Genomic DNA, 20,386 nt, shown 5'->3' with positions numbered 1-20,386 from the left:
TCGGTTTGAAGTGTACATAAATTGTGTTCTGGTACAGCGTATGACCACCTGATCTCCAATTTTCCAAGCATTCTCTCTTTGATCTTTATTAAAATAACCTTTTACCTTCCATTTGGATTTTCCCAATTTAACAGCTACCTGCAAGAGAACCTGATTCAAATGTTTTTGTAAGGCTTGCAGATAAGTTTCCAATTTGACTCCCTCTATCTATGTGCCACTGGTATGCCACAGAAGATGCTTTGAAATTCACATGGTTTGCTCAGTCATAACCTCAAAGGGTATATGATCTCTGGAGGCAGCAAGAGTTTCCCTGAATGCCATTAAAATGAGTGGAATCAGAGTATTTCAATTGCATCCGCTACCATCTACCAGTTTCTGGGCATTAGTTTGATGGTGCAATTTCTTCTCTCTAGCATCCCTAATGATTGAGGTCTGTATGGAATGTACAATTTTTGTTGCATTCCCAACATCTGTAAACATCTTTGGAACACTTGGCCAGTAAAATGTGTTCCTCTGTCTGACTCTATCCTAGTGGGGAGTTTCCAGTGAGAAAAGTCAATGAGATAAGCTCTTACAGCTGCTCTGTGCTGCTGTTCGTGGAGCTCCAGTGTCAGCTGCACAAGCAGAGAGCAGCCTACTAAGTCAGCAGACCTTGATGTGATTCATTAAGAGAGACCACAGGCTCGGTTTGGTAGCAAAGGTTTATTGTCGACGAAGTACGGTCCTAGTGCCCTTGCTTCACGGTTACAGGTACCTGAACACATGTATGCCCACGACAATGGTACCAGTTCGGTTTCGTAGCCTCATAGGCTTTAAGGCCAGAGGGGACCATCATGATCATCTCTGACCTTCTGCATATCACAGGCTACAGAACCTCACCCATTCACTCCTGTACCAGACCCCTAACCTCTGGCTGAGTTACTGAAGTCCTCATATCATGAATTAAAGACTTCAAGTTACAGGGAATCCACCATTTACACTCGTTTAAACCTGCAAGTGACCCATGCCCCAGTCAGTGCACCAGTATGCTGCCCGCTTGGCTGACCAAAGATGCCCCACCTATGACTTCTCTTTTTCTACCCTTGATACAAACAAGTTACGTGTTCCATGCCAGACGTGGCTAGTTACCAACCCTCCACCTTGTACCAGTGAGTTCAAACAAACATCCCCATCCATTGTCCTGTCATCCCATCCTTATTTTATGAAGGGTGGGTGCATTCCTGTACCATCTCTGAAAGAGGGGTCCATGTACGTAGTTACTTGAGAACTCTGGGCGTTCCTGTACCATACACCTCAGTCAGGAACAGGCTTACGTGGTTAGCCAATACCTGGTGTGTTGCTATTCTGCCAAGGCCAGACCTACTCTGGTTCACAGCCTCTGGTTCACACTGCTAGTTATGCCTATGGATCCAGCAAGGACTACCCCTGTCTTTCCAAGCCCCTTTTGTACGTAAGTTTTTCTGTTTCCTGCATCATTTTTCTCCTTTTCTGCACACAGGACCCAGGTGTAGCTGCCACATTGATTTCGATAATAGCATGAACATATTCACCATCCCTTTCTCTATGTCTGTCCAGGACCAGGTTTGCTTTGTGCCTGTAGCTGCCTATTGAGCTGCCTGCAGAGATGCCCGGGCTCCCATCCTGCACTATATGGGTGGTGTAAGGAGCAGGAGAAGTGGATTGCCAGAAAACAATTTCCATTTCTCGAATATGAGGACCCTCCCCCTCCTTGGTTAGACCGGGCTTCCTTTTGCAGAAAGCCTGATGACTAGAGATTTTCACATCCTGCCACTGTCGTTTATAGACCCTGCTCCACAGACAAAGTGTGCGCTGCACCTCAGCTAGCAAGAAGCACACACTGCTGGTGCTGGTCCTGAAGGTTTGGCTGGGGCCTGGGAGGGCAGTGAGTTGTCTCTGCCCAGAGAGGGGCTGGTGGTGCTCTGCAGGAGCTGCTGCTGAACGATCCCTCATTGCTGCAAGATGATTAACGTTGGAGAGCTGATTGCACCCATGGGTGCAGGCCGGTGTGTGGGCATCCAGATAACCAACAACACCAGAGATGTGACCCTCGAGTACCCCAGGTGAGCAGGTTCCCATAGCCCCATCCATGTGGCTTCCCAAGTCAGCCTACAGCTGGTATCTATACAGATGTGCCAGGGTGTGGGGTATGTGTCTGCTACTGAATATCTGTCTGTCTATCCGTCTCCATACACCCCATCTATCTATCTATCTATCTATACCTCCTCTCTCTCTCTCTCTCTCTCTCTCCCCTACATATTGGATGAGTGATATATGTTCCTTTGGGTCACTGCAAATCCTGCTGCCCTCTGGGCTGAATTTGCTGTTTCTAGCCCTGCAGAGGCACAAGATTGTAATGGACCTTCCAGTCAGGACATTTTATGTAATGTGTCCTGGACTAGGATTAGGGGAGTTTAGAGGGAAATCACACTTTTGTGTGGGCGGGAGGGGATTTGAGAGGAAACGGCTGCTGGAAACCTCTTGGGAGGTAGGAAAGTCTGAATAAGTCCCAGGGAGATGGACTGGGGGCAGGTGACATGGCGATAGGCCTATGATGTAATATAAAGGTGTTCAGTGTATTTATTTCACATTGATACCACCTCCACATAGATGTATGTATGTGTCTGTCATGTACATGTATACGTATATGGATGTGTCTGTGAGTGCACATGTATACACTCACACATAGTCACACAAACATGTACACACTTGTACACGTGTACTCACACACTCATACACAGCCGTATGATGTGTGTGTCTGTCTGTGCATGGCTCTGAACCCTTTAGTTAATAACATAATGTGCAGGACTATGTAACGCTTTCAGCGTTGCCAGATTTCTACTGCATTAAAAGTCCAAAGTCATTTAAACACTAGCCCCAAAGTAGCCCAATATATTTATTGAAACAAAGGTTTTTTTTTTTATTAACCCATTGGTCTGTACATCAAATAACACAGAAAGCTTCTGTTAGATACCCAGTACAGATCTGATTAAAAAAAAGTCTACAAGCCCCAGCTAGATTTCATCCACATTAGCAACAAAACTGTGTGATAACAAACAAATTCAAAATCAAAACCCCGAGGGGAATTTTGACAGGAAGGTCACTCCACCAACCAGCCCCCACCTCAACCATATTAAATTCCCCTTGACAGATCATGACACACCCAGCCCAGATGAGACCCCCTACAAAACTGTGACAGCCAGTGACTCCCATGCCCAGCTCTGTCATGTTCAGCCCCAGAGGATCAGCTGTGGCTTCTTCCCCTGCCTTAGATCCAGCCTGGCTGCTGCTATCTCCGAGGCTGGAGGGCTCCACCCTTGCCCAATCCCGGAGCCTGCAGGAAGCTGTTGGGCTCCAGGACCTCAGTCCAGGCTCTGTAGCAGGCACTCCCATCTGGCAGGCTGCAGCTGTGTGAGCAGGGAGCAGGGCAGAGAGGGAGGCAGAACCCAGGTCAGGTCACAGAGTGGGGGCCAGCCCTGCCTGCTTACCTTATCTCCACTACCTTGTGCCTTGGTCATGCAGGAAAGACACCTCTGCCCTGGGGGTTGGCTGAGGTGGGGTTGTGCTCTCTTGTCCAGCTACCTGTGTGTCCTCCCTGCAGAAGAGCGGCTGGGCTGTGACCCACCCCAGCCCCTAGGGTCAGGATTCCCCTGCTGCTGGGATGGAGTTATTAATTATTGTTCGAGATGTTGTGTAATGAGGAACCCCATGGTGTTTTCCTCTAGGACTTACTGTTTCAGTGGCCGGGCCATGATAGAGCCTCTGCCCCGCATCCCCCCTGGCTCTTCGGGGTGCAGCGTGTTTGTGAAAACAAGCTACACAGCCCGTGGGAGTGTCGGGGTGCTGAGCTACGAGTCCGACGTCTTCACCCTGGCCATCATGTTCTCCAACCCCTTCGACCGCGTACTCTACACCTCTGAGTTTGCCATCCAGATCTTCACTGGCAGGAAGCACTTCCACAGCATGGAGCACCTCTACAACTATATGTACAGCAACGGCCCTCCCTATATATGCAAGTCCTACCAGAAAGTGAAGCTCGAGGTCACGGATGGCCAACTGGAGGTGATCAATGAGGAGATCCAGGTGAAGGCCAGCATGTCCAGCAAAGATAAGTCCGTTATTCAAGTGCAGATTGAGCAAAAAGATCCCTGCCCGCCCTACACTGCCAAGCCAGCTGACCCAAGCCCATGGAAATGCCCCAATGTGCCAGACAAGGGGGCTGCTGGTGGGAAATAGTGACTCTCTTTCTCCCAGCTTGAGTAGACAGTGATGTGCTAGGTTGGCTTGAGTTAGTCACTAAAAATGGCCAGAGTGGTGTGGGTGGTGGGAGGAGCTAGTCACCTAAGTGTACTCTCACCTGACCTCCTGACCCCCATGCCACAGTGTCCATACTGCTATTTTTAGTGACTAGGGCATGTCTTTCTACCCAAGCTGGGCAGTATCCAGGCATCCAGGGTTTTGTCATCATTTTATAAAAAACTTTTGTTTCTTACTTATTTTTTAACCTCAGAAATAACAGGTGTTGGCATATGAAGACCTGATGTTTAAGCATTTATCATGGTGATAAAACTCCCAGAAAGCTTTGCAAAAAGTAATGCTAAAAAAGATAACATAGAATTATTAGCAAATAAGAGCTAAACTTCTTGTAAGTGGAAATATGTTTAAGAGCATGGCCTTGTGGTATAGCTGTATAAGGTTGTTTTTAATTGCATGTGTGCTTGCTAGGTAAAATAGAATTGGCTAAGCAACTTAAATAAAAGTTATACATTGTAATGGAAACCGAAAGAAAGAGATAAGTCAATAAGATCATAACATAAGAATGGCCATACTGGATCTGCCCAATGGTCCATCTAGCCCAGTGCAAGATGCTTCAGAGGGAATGAACAGAACAGGGCAGTTTTGAGTGATTCATCCCCTGTTGTCCAGTCCCAGCTTTTGGCAGTCAGAGGTTTAGGGATACCCGGAGCATGGGGTTGTGTCCCTGACCATCTTGACTAGTAGGTATGATGGGTTCCCCCCAGGGTGCAACCTGGAACTGGGGTACCACTGAGCCTGCCTGATCCACCAGCCTGGGCTCCCTTACACTGTTCTGCTGAGACAGGCCCCCAAGTCCCTTCCAGCACACACACAAGTAGGGACACACCCAGCTGCAGCAATACACAGACACTGAGATCAGCTCTGCATGGGAAGGCTTAAGCTAAGGAACTGCCCAGCACTCAGGCGAACACTCCCCTCTGGAGGGTAAACCCAAAATTATACTGTCTTGCGCTGCACAGGGAACTGTACAGAGTAAGCTCATGAAATTCATCCCCTTCTTCAATGTGCAGAGGAATATACACAGCTTTCCGCTTCCGGTTATGATTTCCACACACTGGTTTTAGACAAAACAAAATACGTTTATTGACAACAAAAGATAGATTTGAAGTGATTATAAGGGATAGCAAACAGATCAAAGCAGATTACGTAGCAAATACACAAAAACACAGTCTAAGCTTAATAAACTAAAAAGATGGGATATAAGTAGCAAATTTTCACCCTAATTGTTGATTTAGGCAGTTTGTAGAGATTCTTGAGGGCAAGCTGCACTTGCTTGCAGCTTAAAACCGCAGATAGTTCTCTCACAGGCCAGAAATGTCTCTAGCCTGAGTCCAACACTTCTCCCTCAGTTCAGTCCTTGTTTCTCAGGTGTTTCCAAGCATTTCCTTTGGGCAAGGAGTCAGTGAAGAACCATGATGATGTCACTCCTCTGCCTTAAATAGTTTTTGCATATGGCGGGAACCCTTTGTCTCCCAGTTTAATTCCCATGCCAGTGACTGGAAAAACACTGGTATTCCAAGATGGAGTCCTGTACAAGGTGACCTGGTCATGTAAAAGCAGCCACGAGTCAGAGGCTGTTTGTAGCATCCTTGGGAAGGCTCCTGGTGGAAGATTAGCTTCTTCTAAGACCCGTTCTTGCTAATGGCCCTTTCCAGTTAGCTATCTAGATTGATTGATTTCATTCTGTCTAGTGAGCATTCCCCAGGTGTAAACACATTTGTAATAGATGCATAGACAAGTCCTAACTTTAGATACCACAATGATACATGCATGCAAATAGGATAATTATATTCAGTGAATTATAACATTTTCAATTATATCTTACATGACCTACCTTGCATAAAATACATTATACTTATGCCATAATCATATCATAACAATATTGCTATTAAGAATAAGGGGTATAATGCCACAGTAGCCATTTATCCTCCATGAACTTATGTAATTCTTTCTTGAACCCCATTATAATTTTGGCCTTCACAACATTGCCTGGCAATGAGTTTCACTGGTTGTGTGTATGTTGTGTGAAGAAATATTTCCTTTTGTTTATTTTAAACCTGCTGCCTATTAATTTCATTGGGTGACCCCTAGTTCTTGTGTTAGGAAAAAGATAACTCTTCCCAATTTGACAAATAACACTTCCCTGTTTAGTATCAGAGGGATAGCCGTGTTAGTCTGGATCTGTAAAAGCAGCAAAGAGTCCTGTGGCACCTTATAGACTAACAGACGTTTTGGAGCATGAGCTTTTGTGGGTGAATACCCACTTCGTCAGATGCATGTAGTAGAAATTTCCAGGGGCAGGTACATATATGCAGGCAAGCTAGAGATAATGAGGTAGTTCAATCAGGGAGAATGAGGCCCTGTTCTAGCAGCTGAGGTGTGAAAACCAACTTCAGGACCAGACTTCAAAGAGAAACTGCTGAGCTTCAGTTCATCTGCAAATTTGACACCATCAGCTCAGGATTGAACAAAGACTGTGAATGGCTTGCCAATTACAGAACCAGTTTCTCCTCCCTTGGTTTTCACACCTCAACTGCTAGAACAGGGTCTCATCCTCCCTGATTGAACTACCTCATTATCTCTAGCTTGCCTGCATATATATACCTGCCCCTGGAAATTTCCACTACATGCATCTGACGAAGTGGGTATTCACCCACGAAAGCTCATGCTCCAAAACATCTGTTAGTCTATAAGATGCCACAGAACTCTTTGCTGCTTTTACTTCCCTGTTTGCTTTCTCTGCACCATTCATGGTTTTATAGACCTCTTTGATACTCCAGTGGCAGTCTGTACTCTGTATTCTCACCTTTCACACTGTAATAATCTTTGTACAAAATTTGAAAACTCATAACTCACTGGTCAATATTTTTCCTCATGGGTGAATATGATGTTGCGGGAGGCTAGCCCCCAGCCCCTCCCCCTCTGTCTGAGGCCCCACCCTTCTGCCCCCCTCCTTTGCTGGAGTCTGGAGCACACCGCCCCAGCCCTCCCATGCACCCCCAGTTCCAGGTAGGCGGCCCGGATGGAGCATCCCCAGCCCCAGTGCAGGGCAGGCGATGCGACTAGAGCACTCCCAGCCCTGGAGCCCTGGGCAGACACCATGGTCCCAGCACCGGGAGGATGGGCGGCATGGTGTGGTATGGCCTTAGCCCAGGGGGTCTTGTGTGCACTGCAGACCCCAGCCTGCCACGGAAGGGAACAGCAGGCAGGAGGGAGCTTGGGAGTGGAGCATAGGTGGGGCCATGCCAGGCTGTTTAGGGAGGCACAGCATTCCCCTGCCTATGATACCTACCACCCATGATTGTCCTGATAAAATGCGAGTAGCAACATTTTATGTAAAGTTATAAGATTCCATTGCGTGGTGTTAATAAGAAATATTCCAAGTCTTGGAAGCAGCCAAAAAATTCTACATCTTAGAAATAAATAGCTTGGCATTTCCATCCACACAGTCTTTTTGTCTCCTGAACCTCAGCTGGAGATGCTTCAAAGAAGAGAAAGGACAATAAGAAGGAAGGGCAGATGGCCCAGATCATTCCTCCTTTTCTCTCTGCCCACGGCACCCAGGACACCTGGAGAACAAAGGGAGCAGCATTTGACCAAGGGAGGGATCTTAACTGAAAATTCAGTCAGTAGAACTGCTGGAACATGTGGTGAGAGTGCTTGCTTTGAATTCATTCGAGTTTGTTAAGTTAGGCATTAGTTGCATTTTACTTTTATTTTTTTTGTAACCAATTCTGACTTGTGTCTCATTACTTGTGTTCACTTAAAGGCTATCCTTTCGCAGCTAATAAACTTGTTTTATTGTTTAATCTAAACCAGCGTGTTTGCATTGAAGGGTTTGGGGAAACTCCATTTGGGATAACAGGATTTGTGCATATCATTTTCTATTAATAAATGCCGGACTTTCTATGAGCATGTATTGTCCAGGAGAGTGCGCGGCAGTACAAGATGCACATACCTGGGAAAAGTTTGGGACTGGGAGTTTCCTTGTGTCCCTGCGCAGTGCAATTCATGAGTGGTTGGCTGCAGCACTCACACAATAGCAGTGTAAAAGGCTACTGTAGGTTAGAGAGGTGAGGAGACACAGCAGTTCATCAGTCCAGATTGTATCCTAGGTATGTCACAATCCCCCCTCCCACCCCATTGTCTCTTTTCTTTTTATCCTGGGTATATCCTCCGTTGTCTCTTTTCCTTTCACTGAAGCTGTTCCATATCCCTAATCATTTTTGTTGCCCTTTCCCATTTCCAACTTATGTTTTCTGTGATGGGACGGCCACCTCTGCACGCAGTATTCAAGCTGTGGGTGTACCATGGATTTATAGAGAGGCAATGTGATATTTTCTATCTTATTATCTATCCCTTTGTAATGATTCCCAACATTTTGTTACCATTTTTGATTGCAGCTGCACACTAAGCGGATGCTTTCAGAGAATTATCCAGGAGGACTCTAAGATCTCTTTTTTGAGTGGTAACAGCTAATTTAGACCCCACCTTTTTTTTGTATATGTGGGATTATGCTTTCCAGTGTGCATTACTTTTCACTTATCAACACTGAATTATGTTTGCCTAGTCACTCAGTTTTGTGAGATTCCTTTGCAACTCTTTGCAGTCCGCTTTGGATTTAGAACAACAGGGTTGAAAGGGACCTCAGGAGGTCATCTAGTCCAATCCCCTTCTCAAAGCAGGACCAATCCCCAGATAGATTTTTGCCCCAGATCCCTAAATGGTCCCCTCAAGGATTGAGCTCACAACCCTGGGTTTAGGAGGCCAATGCTCAGACCACTGAGCTATCCCTCCCAAGATTTAACTATCTCGAATAATTTAGTATCAACTGCAAACTTTACCAACTCACTTTCACCCCTTTGTCTAGATCAGGGTTTCTCAAACTTCATTGCACCATGACCCCCTTCTGATAACAAAAATTACTACATGACCCCAAGAGCGGGGACCAAACCCTGAACCCACCTGAGCCCTGCCATTCCTAGCAGGGGGCCAAAGCCCAGGCCCCACAGCCCAGGGTGGAGGGGGGCCCAATGCCTGAGCCCATTGCCCCATGTAGAGGGGCCGCAGTCCAAGGGCTTTAGCCCCGGGGGTCCTATAATCTGAGCCCCACCACTCGGGGCTGAAGCTCCTACCCTTTGTTTCGTATCTTTTAACCAGTTACCTGCCCATGAGAGGATATTTCTGTTACTTTGTTTAAGAGTTTTTGTTGAGTCACTTTGTCAAAGGCTTTCTAACAGTTCTAGTAGACTGTACCCATTGGATCACCCTTGTCTACATGTTTGTAGGCCCCCTCAAAGAATTCTAATAGATTGGTGAGGCATGATTGCCCTTTAAAAGTTGAGTTGATTCTTCCCCAACATATTGTGTTTATCTATGTGTGTGACAATTTTGTTCTTTACTATAGTTTCCAATCACATTGTTTGGTACTCAAATTAGGCTTACTGGCCCGTAATTGCCAGGATCACCTCTGGAGCCATTTTAAAAGGTAGGTGTTACATTAGCTACCCATCTGGACAGAGGCTGATTTAAGGGGCAGGTTACATACCATATTTAGTAGTTCTGGAATTTCATATTTGAGTTCCTTCAGCATTCTGGGACAGTTCCAGAGATCTGTCACCTAAAAAGAATGGCTGAAGTGTTGGAATCTCTCTCACATCCTCTGCAGTGACGACCAGTGCAAAAAAATAAAAAAAATCATTTAGCTTCATTGCAATGGACTTTTTCTTCCTTGATTGCTCCTTTAGCACCTCCACCATCCAGTGGCCCCACTGATTGTTTGCAGGTTTCCTGCTTCTGATGTACTTAACAAAAAAATTGTTCTTAGTTTTTGTGTCTTTAGCTGGTTGCCCTACACATTCTTTTTTTGGCCTTCCTAATTATACTCTTACACTTGACTTGCCAGAGTTTATGCTCCTTTCTGTTTTTCTCAGTAGGATTTGACGTCCAATTTTTGAAGGATGTCTTTTTGCCTCTAACCATTTCTTGTACATAGTTGTTTACTCCTGGTGGCATTTTTTTTGGTCCTCTTTTTGTATTTTTTTATTTGGAGTATACACATTGTTGAGCCTCTATTATGGCATTTTAAAATAGTCTGCAGGTGTTTGTCCCTTGTGATTGTCCCTTTTAATTTCCATTTAACTAGTTTCCTCATTTTTGTGGAGTTCCCCTTTTTGAAGTTAAATGCTACTAGTATGGGATCCTTTTATATTTCCCCCTTCTACAGGTATGTTAAATTTAATTGTATTATGGTTGCTATTACTGAGTGATATAGTGACCTCTTGGACCAGATCCTGTGCTCTACTTAGCACTAAATCAAGAATTGCCTCTCTCCTTGTGAGATCCAGGACTAATTGCTCCAAGAAGCAGTCATTAATGATGCCAAGAAATTTTATCCCTGTATCCTGTCCTGAGGTGACATATACCCAGTCAAAGAACATCAAGGTTAGAAGGGACCTGAGGAGATCATTTAGTTTAACCCCCTGCTGAAAGCAGATTTTTACCCTAGTTCCCTAAATGGCCCCCTGCAGGACTGAACTCACAGCCCTGGGTTTAGCAGGCCAATGCTCAAACCACTGAGCTATTCCTTCCCCCTATCGGTATGGAGATAGTTGATATCCCCCATTATTATTGGGTTTCCTGCTTTTGCAGCCTCTCTAATCTCCCTGAGCTTTTCACGGTCACCGTAACCATCCTGGTCAGGTGGTTGGTAGTAGATTCCAATCGCTATTCTCTTACCAAGAATGGAATTTCTCTCCATAGATTCTATGTTACTGTTCAATTCATTTAATATTTTTACTATATTTAACTCTATGCTTTCTTCATGTATAGTGAGTGTCATTCCCCCACCAGGGCGACCTACTCTGTCATTTCTACGTATTTTGTACACTGATATTACTATGTGCCATTCACTATCATCATTCCACCAAATTTTTGTGATGCCTATTGTGCCAGTATCCTCATTTCATACCAGGCACTCAAGTTCACCCATCCTAGTATTTAAACTTCTAGAATTTGTAACCAAGCACTTATAACATTTGTCAATATTTAGTTGTCTGCCTTCCCGTGCTGTAATGGGATGGGACTCTTCTTCATTTGACTTGTTTTTCTTCAGTTCCTGTCGGTACTTTGTCAACTTCTATCTTCTCCTCTTTACTGGGATACAGAGAGTCCCCATTAATAAATCCTCCCCTAAGGGATGTCTCTGTGCAAAATATGTGCTTCTCTGCACCTGTCTGCTTTCCCCTAGCCCTTAGTGTAAAAGCTCTTTTATGACCTTTTAAATTTTACATACCGAGAGTCTTGTTCCACTTTGGTTTAGGTAGAGCCCATCCTTCCTGTACAGGTTCCTTCTATTCCAAAAGGTTACCCAGTTCCTAATAAACCTCAATCCCTCCTCCCTATGCCCTTGTCTCATCCACGCTTTGATACCCTGCAGATCTGCCCGTCTAACTGGCCCTGCGCGTGGAACTGGGAGCATTTCAGAGAATGCTCCCACAGAGATCCTGGACTTTAATCTCTCACCTAGCAGCCTAAATTTGGCCTCCAGGACTTCTCTCCTACGTTACTGGTACATACCATGTACCATGACATTATAAACACATTGCAAAAAGGGGGAAAACAATAAAAAGGCAGAGCAGGTTGGGCTGATAATGTGAAATCACAAAACACAAGTAAAGCAGTGGCAAAGCAGGTTTATTATAGCTGCTTATAGATATAAGTGGATCTTGCAACACACCCAGCACATCTGTCAGCAGGCACTTTTGGGGGAAATATATATACATAAGAAATAGATGAGATTCAAAACCATACTGATAGTGGAATGCTAAGAAATGGGAAGTACCAGAACACCTGATTGTAAAGAAATAGAAATAAATTTGGCCAGTGAGAGTGGGATGATGAAGTCCTTTATAAATATATAATTGACCAGAGGAGCATTTTATTTGCATGGGACACAAAGTCGAAGAAATGCTTCTGGGGTTCTGCTTGTTCTTTGTGTAACTCAGAGGCAGAGGACAAAACTAAACAGGAAAAGAAAACAAAAGCATTCAAGCAGCTGCTTGATGGTTCTAAAAACAAAAAAAGCTTCCTCTTGCAGTTTATAAAACACAAGAGATAAGATCAGTAAAAATTTCAGCTACAGCAAACTCGGAAAACCCAGTAGGGTGTTACAAGGTCAAAGAGAAGTTGAGAGAGTTATGAAACAAACAGCTGTGGTAAAGCAGGAACCTTCCACAAATTATGCAAAATGTGGACAGGTAACCTCTTATGAAAACAACTGAAATATTGTACTGCTGTATGTAGTGTATTAAAATGCTTTGCTTTTTCTCTTTCAATCTAACACCTCATTATTATAAAAGCAGCAGAGAATCCTGTGGCACCTTATAGACTAACAGACGTTTTGGAGCATGAGCTTTCGTGGGTGAATACCCACTTCTGAAGAAGTGGGTATTCACCCCCCAAGAAAGCTCATGCTCCAAAACGTCTGTTAGTCTATAAGGCGCCACAGGATTCTCTGCTGCTTTTACAGATCCAGACTAACACGGCTACCCTTCTGATACTTGACCTCATTATTATGTATCTGTGTCTAAATTCAGTCATTTATTTTTACTTAGAGACCACTTTAACGTTGGATTTTTGTGTATTAAGACTAATTTAGCAATTACCAGCTACTAAAACAATTCTGCTGTATTCTAAAAGGAACTTACTTTAGGGTTGTAATTATCTTGTAGTGTATTTTTTAAAATGTGCAATTGTATTGTGCGCTGTTAAATCTCGGTGAAAATTTATTATGTAATGGCTAACCTTGTTCTGTTGATTAAATGTACATGCTTCTTAAAACTATGAATTATGTTAAATCTACTGTGTGTGTGTTACATACTCATTTCCTGTACTTGAATTATCTGAGTGAAAATCACCACCTGATATGAAAAAGGGACTTTTTTTTATGTAACATTATACTATGTTAAATAATTTGTCACTTAGAAGACTAAAATAACTGTTAATTTGGCTAGCTATATTTCAAGTATAAATGTGTCTTATTCATAACTATCTGTATCTAAATGTTTCTTTTTCTCTACCTCTTCCTTTGGTCTAAAAAAAACCCCAAACATGTCAATTCTTTTGCAAAACCAAATGTGCAAAAGAGGGGGGATGGTGATGGACACTACTCTTTAAGTGTAAGTAGTCTGCTGTACTAGCAAGTCACAGTGGTAAAAACACAATACATCAAAATCAGGTGCAGGAAGAAAAAAAAAACCTGCTACAAGACTCACTTTTAAAATCTTACAAATCAAATTAATCTCAACAAGGAAGAAACTTAAAAAAAAGAGCACCAAAGGAATTACCAAAATGCTAAACTTAAGTTAAATTTTTTTTTACTATAAACAAGTTCAGTAAAACTAATTATTTTAACCTTGCAAAATCCAAATGTCAATCTTGTAATATAGTTTCTAAGGAACAAAATATTAACTTTGTTGCTAAGCTTAAACTCCTGCCTTCTTTTTATGTGTACAGCAGTGCTCAAGAGGTGAGGAAAATAACAGTAAAATGAAAATAAAGTTTTGTTTCATTTTAAATTTGTTTAATTTCTTTTTTTGGGAGAGGATTCTTCCTCTTTCTCTCACTTTTTTTTTTAATTTTCCTGCCTTTTCCAGTGAAGAGAAAAAAAAGGAAGAAAAATGTAAAGAACTGAGAGAAAGTAAAATTTAAAAAAAAAGTATTTTCACACTTTCCCATGGGAAGAAGTCAGAAAGCAGAAGGGCAGAAGAAACCGAAAGCCAAACAGAAAAACAAACACTCTCTTACCTCCAAGCAAGAACAATTTTTTCTGAAAGGAAATGAATTTTCTCATTTCATTTTTTTCTTTTGGTCACAAAAACACACGTCGACAGTAAACATTTCTCCTTTTTCAAAGAGCTTCTTCAAAAGCTGTTTTTTCTTTAAGATACATCTTTGCCCAATTCTTCTGGTAGAACTGTGGCTCTGAGAACAATTCTCCATTCAGCCCATGGTCTCAACCTGCTGCTGCCCAGCTGCAGGCTCCATTCATCCCAATTCCTTTGTGAGCAGGATGCCAGATGGGACAGAGACTGTGAAGCCCATTTTCCAAGGTGAGGAGCCGCTGAGCAGCCATCAGACACTGTGGTGCAACACGGACACAAGAAGTGCCTCTTTTTCTGAGACAACCAGCCCTGAGGTGCTGAATCCCTGCAGCTCCTGTTGCCTCTAGATGGAGCAGAGAGATCTGAGCCTCCCAAGAATCCAAGTGTCTTGGGCACAGTCACATCAAAGCAGGATGCACAGGTGGCCTGGGCTACAGAATAGAAACACATGTTGCACCCCAGAACAGCAGTCCCAACACACACACACACACACACGAAGTAAGACACACAAGTAAGTTGTCCATCATCATGGTATCTCAGCACCTCTCAACATCAAATCTCTTTACTGTCAAACAGCCCTGGCAGGGGTGCCCCGGACTCCTCTACCCATGATCCCGAGGACTTGCAGGGATTCCCAGGAGCAGGGCTCCCTTCCTATGGGCACTCTGGCTAGCAGGAGACCTCAGCCAGTTGAGTGTAGAGCCATGCTTTGCTCAGCAAAACACCCAGAACAATGTGTTGTCCTGTGAGAATAACTGGAGAGGTAGCTGTAAGAGCCCCAGGGATTTCTATATGTTTTGATTGCATGTTTGTTGTTTGAATGCAAGTATTAGAGTTAATTAAAGATTAACAGAATTGTTGATATCCTTTTGTAAGGGTTAGATAAGAGGGCTCAAACACAGAAGTTAAGGAGCCCAGCAAAGCCAACACATTGTAGGCTACGCATCCCAGGAGGGATTCGTATGGAGTTTCTAAAAGTTCTATTGATTAATTTTTAAAATTCAGTTCATTCCATGTGGCCCATGTTGTCTCAGATGGGTCAGTTATTCATCTGATGCAGGAAGCACAACCATTTCTCTTCAGTCTTTTGTTCTGGTTTTGGAGACCGTATGTGTTTTTGCAGTCAAAGTGATAAATTGCATTTTTTGGGATGCCACCATGACGGTTCTAAGCAGATGACTGTCTCTATTAACTTCAGACGCCTCAGAATATGTACCATGGCTATGGTAAGTTGGTTGATGTAGGCTCGGAAATAACTCCTGCATCAATTTTCTAATATCAGATCAGTAAAGAAAATACCTATATTTTCAATGTTTATATTTATATTCATTATAACCCTTATAATGACTAATGGAAAAACTCAAGGTTCCCTTTTACACACACACCAGCTCTGGTGACCCTTCCTGGAGTTCTCGTGGGCTTTATAAAGCTCCCTACGAGCCTGACATAATCTAGAAAGTTCTCGGAAGACATGGCAGACTCTAGAAAGTCTCCTGGTTCTAGATTCATGATTCTTCATGAGCCTGTGTCCATGTGTCACCCCAGAGGTGGCTGCACTCCCTACTGGACAACATTATCGCTGTGGATATTTTCTATTTCCGTTTGTTACATCTGTAAATGCGATGGCATCCTTTGACCTGAAAAGCCCTATTGAACTCTCCAGCCTTTGTTCTTCATCTTTTTATCATTGTCATCATCAATCATCATCATCATCATCATCGTCATCATCACTGCTGTATTTACCCTGTCAGACGACGACCTCTCCTCAATTAACAATCTGGCATCCTCCTTGAGTGGCCCAGTTTAAAGATTGCTGCTCCTTTCCCATTTGGCTGTGGAACCTTCATGGTCAACACAGCCAAGGTCACAACAGGATAACGTCAATGTATCCTGCACCTCTCCCACCTGCTCATTTCCCGTAAATGTTGGTCGAGGTTCCTCCCTCTCTCTTGTGATTTGGAGAGACAGGCCTAGAGTTGATTAATCACCAGGACTGGGCTCCGCCTTCCAATAAAACCAGCAACAGACATAACCTCTGAGGCACAGAGAGAATCTGGAAACTCCCAATTAACTCACAAGAAGGAGGCTGTTGATCTGCTACAGTCCCAGGTAAGTAGGTTCCCATTGCCTCTCAGCTGCTGTCTTTGTGTAGGCTTGGAAGGATGAGATTTTAATCAGGGAATGTCAACAAATCTTGGTTTCACTGTGTGCACGCACAGACCGACAAAACAATATTTCCTTCAATAATAATCAACATTTACTGCTAAGCAGGCTAAGAAAAATGCGGCTTGAGAAATAGTTGGAATTTGATTAGAGGCAATTTACTTTGTATATTTTGGTAGCTAAGGTTGATGATTTACGTTATAGAGGCTACAGAGCTTTAACTTTTTGAATCTCAGTCTCTACTGTTGTTTAATTATTGTCTGACACCTCCATAAGCTCCTGCAACTGTGAAAATTTAAACTGATAAAAATAGGGAAAAAATGCTTAAAAATAAACATTGATATTATCCATCGAAATTAAAAGAAACCCTCAAATTCTGCCGAGTCTATCTATGTACCATTGTGCAGAGTTTCTATCTCTCAGACTATGCAGTCACGACAGTTAGGGTGACCAGATGAGAGGAGCAAAATATCGGGACACATGTAGGGAGGGGAGGCACGGGCAGAGGGAAAAAAAACAGAGTGTGAAATATCGGGATAAATGCTCAGAATTTGGATCACTCAAAATGTTTCATTTTGATAAATTCAAAACCTTTCCTTTCATTAGGGGAGTGAAGTTCTGGAATAGCCTTCCGAGGGAAGTAGTAGGGGCAAAAGACTTTCCTGGCTTTAAGACAAAGCTTGATAAGTATATGGAGGGGATGTTATGATAGGATCGTTAATTTGGGCAATTGATCTTGAATTACCACCAGACAGGTCTGCTCAATGGTCTGCGGGGAGATGTTGGATGCGATGGGTACTGAGTTGCTGCAGAGAATTCCTTCTTGGGTGCTGGCTGGTGACTCTTGCCCACATGCTCAGGGTTTAGCTGATCGCCATATTTGGGGTCGGGAAGGAATTTTCCTCCAGGGCGGATTGGCAGGTGCCCTGGAGGTTTTTCGCCTTCCCCTGCAGCGTGGGGCACGGGTCGCTTGCTGGTGGTTTCCCTGCAGCTTGAGGTCTTCAAACCATTTTTGAGGATTTCAATAACTCGGTCCTGGGATAGGGGTTGTTATAAAATTGGATGGGTAGGGTTCTGTGGCCTGCCTTGTGCAGGAGGTCAGACTAGATGATCAGATTGGTCCCTTCTGACCTAGGAGTCTATGAGTCTATGAGTCTTCCCTTAAGGCCCCACCCTTGCTCCGCCTCTTTCCACCCAGATAAAAAAACAGACATTTGGGCTTGTTAAGTGGCCCCCGGACACACAAGCCAAAACCAGGACTGTCCGGGTGAAAACCGGGCTGGTGGCATCACTAATTGGCTCTTTCAGAAGAAAATCAAACCTGAGTTAACCGTGGGGAGTTGGTTGGGGCTGGAGTTCATCAGTTATGTTTTGGAAGCCTGCCAGAATGTGAGGCTTTGCCAGGCCATCTGAAGGTCTCTGAGTCACCCTCTCCCAAGGGATGCAGGAACTGCTCGTGTCACGACAGGGAGGTTTAGCAGATGTCGCCTACAGTCCCGGGTTACCTCCACTGTAGTAACACAAGGAGTTCCTCATGTGAGTTTTTAGCAACAGTGAGCTGTGGCGTGCAACTTCACCTCCTTAAATCATCTCGGATCCTCCTGCTTGGAGAGCACAGACCCAGCAGTGTGTCTGTTAAGAGCTATTCTCAGTCTTTCTCCTTCTGCTTGCAAGGGAATCCAATAACACTTTTTAATTCTCTTCTAAATTAAACAGATTGATACAGAGGCTGCTAGGGCTGGTCAGAAAATTGATTTTACATCCTAAGAAAAAATGTTGAGATTTCAAAACAAAACAAAAAAATCCTTGTCATGAACTGGGGCAACATTTACAACATTTTTTGCTAAATGAAATTCTGAAAATAACATTCAGAATTTGGATCACTCAAAATGTTTCATTTTGATAAATTCAAAACCTTTCCTTTCAGTTTTGAACTTTTAAAAAACTTTTTAAATATAAAATGAAATAAATTTAGAAAGGAAAAGTCATTTTACAAGGAAAAATCAAAACGATTAATTATGAAAATGTTGAAATGGGGTGTTCTGAATTTTTTTTCCCAATTTTTTTTTCAAAATGAAACGTAATCAAAATCTAAATGAGTTTGTGCAAAATGTTGGTTTTGTCCAAATGGCACTTTCTGAGAGAACACTAGTTTGACATAAACTTCCCAGCCAGCTGTAGATGCTACAGCATTCTGCGTGGATGACACATATGACACTGATCAATCTAAAATTCTCTGGAGTGCCCTCATGAGCCTGGGATTGTGCATTTTGCACTATCCTCCACATTTGTAGTGTCTGCCCCAGTGAGTTGCAGTTTCCACAGCTTGTGACCTTGAACCAACAGTCATTTGCATTGTGAGACTGTTTGCTACGCGGAAAGCACAGTCTTTGAGCATTTGCCATGTTGTGTTTCTTCTTAAGCGCCTGCTTTATTTGTTGTACAACAAGATCCTGTTGCTGCTTCCTGGCATCTTTAGTAGGTGCCTCCATTGATGCATCAATTTCCAGTGCGCAATTTAGGGTCAAATCAGCCTCGGTCAATAATTATTCTTGGGTTGCTTCATTTTCCATGCTGCACTCCGGTCTCTTAGGGTTCCCAACCCTCCAGGATTGTCTTGGGGTCGCCAGGAGTTAAAGATTAATCATTAATTAAAGATTATGTCATGTGATGAATGCTCTAGGAATACATCCGGTTAAAATTGGCAACCCTATGGTCTCATAATCCATCATTTAAACCTTCTCCACACTCGCAATGCTCTGTTAATTTCCTTGGTCCAGCTACAAATTCAGGAATGATTTCATTTTCTTTTTGACTCCTTGTATAAAAGCAGAAATTCTCTGAAGCTCCCAGTGGCTTTGAGGAGAGGCAACTTGATAGAATTTCCAGAATTTCGATGAATGTTTTGTCTGCAGGTTCAAGGGTGGGGCGAGAGGCAGGGTTCTTGGGCGCCGTAGCAAGTTAGAGCTTTTAACGCCTGTTACACTCAGTATAACAACCATCATATTCTCATCACTGATGCCATTCTAGACACTTCCAGCCTCTCAAATTCAGTGGGCCTGGCCTCTGCTGAGCTTGGAAATGATCTCATTTTCCCCAAACAGCCTTGTTTTCCCCTAGCTGAGTAGGTCCCTCAGAGTCCAGGGGCTGCAGGCTGCAGTTTCACTCCCAGAGGCATATGTACTTCCCCCATGTTCCTGGATTAGGATCCCATCCTCATCATCAATTCTTGTATCTTTTGCTCTTTAGTGCAAGGGAACGACACGGGCATGGTGGGTCCCAAGTAACTGGGTTTACTAACTATATGCAATAGGCCAAGCCTGTCACATACACCCTGCTGCTCCGGTTGGGCTCTGGAACGCAGAACACAGTGAATGCCCCAGCAGTGCTCACCCTATTTTTGTGCAATACAGCTAACCTATTAAACCTGTTTGTTAATATGCTTCACCGGAACACGTTTCACACCTTGTGAAAGCTGAGGAGCTCTGACTCTGTGCTAGATTCCTGGCCAAATGGGGCTCTCCACAGCAGGAAAAGAAGAGAGTAGGATACTGGGTGGAGATGTCATTGCACAGGGCCGTCCTGTACCTCTCATTAGCACACATAGTATGTGGGCATTCATTACTCTGGTCTACCCAAATGTGGTTTGCATTAGACTCAGCTGGTGCTCACTGACCATCTGATCGATACATTTTTTTCTCAGATCTGCTGCAATCTTGCAAGATGAAAAGGGGCGAAGACATCGAAGAGATTCTTAGAGGTGTGATGCATTCCAGATGTGTGGGAGTCGAGATAACCAACAAAACTACAGTGGCCCTCTGCTCCCCAAGGGTTGGAGTTTGTCCATTACACTTGTTTCTAACGGGCTCTTTCAGATGCTTTCAATATAAACGAAGAGAGAAGTGAGTTCCCTTCTCTACCTGCTGCATTGGGCACCTGCTGTCATGACTGCAGCCCCCCTGGGCTTTCATTTCAACCTCATTTTCATGAGGCACATTCTACCC

General features: G+C 43.7%; 1 protein-coding gene across 5 annotated transcripts; it reads left to right on the top strand.

Annotated features, from left to right (window-relative positions):
* The first annotated feature begins 30 nt into the window (after positions 1–30).
* Positions 31–8,150, top strand: LOC127036725 (uncharacterized). Of its 5 annotated transcripts, none has more exons than XR_007770211.1 (3): positions 31–2,081; positions 3,744–4,609; positions 7,808–8,150. XR_007770211.1 is itself a non-coding variant. In XM_050927901.1 (3 exons), exons 1-3 carry the CDS (start codon positions 1,981–1,983, stop codon positions 7,839–7,841), a joined length of 516 nt encoding a protein of 171 aa, XP_050783858.1. In that variant the 5' UTR covers positions 31–1,980; the 3' UTR covers positions 7,842–8,150. The 5 variants fall into 5 exon arrangements, 4 of the variants coding, with proteins under 4 accessions (XP_050783858.1, XP_050783857.1, XP_050783855.1 ...); XM_050927901.1 differs by having other exon boundaries at positions 3,744–4,101; positions 7,785–8,150; XM_050927898.1 differs by having other exon boundaries at positions 33–2,081; positions 3,744–4,107.
* The last annotated feature ends 12,236 nt before the right edge of the window (positions 8,151–20,386 follow it).

This window comes from Gopherus flavomarginatus, chromosome 18, assembly GCF_025201925.1.
Source record: "Gopherus flavomarginatus isolate rGopFla2 chromosome 18, rGopFla2.mat.asm, whole genome shotgun sequence".
NCBI classification, from domain to species: domain Eukaryota; kingdom Metazoa; phylum Chordata; order Testudines; family Testudinidae; genus Gopherus; species Gopherus flavomarginatus.
The sequence above is the reverse complement of the archived record's forward strand: the minus strand, read 5'-3'. Positions and strand labels throughout refer to the sequence as shown.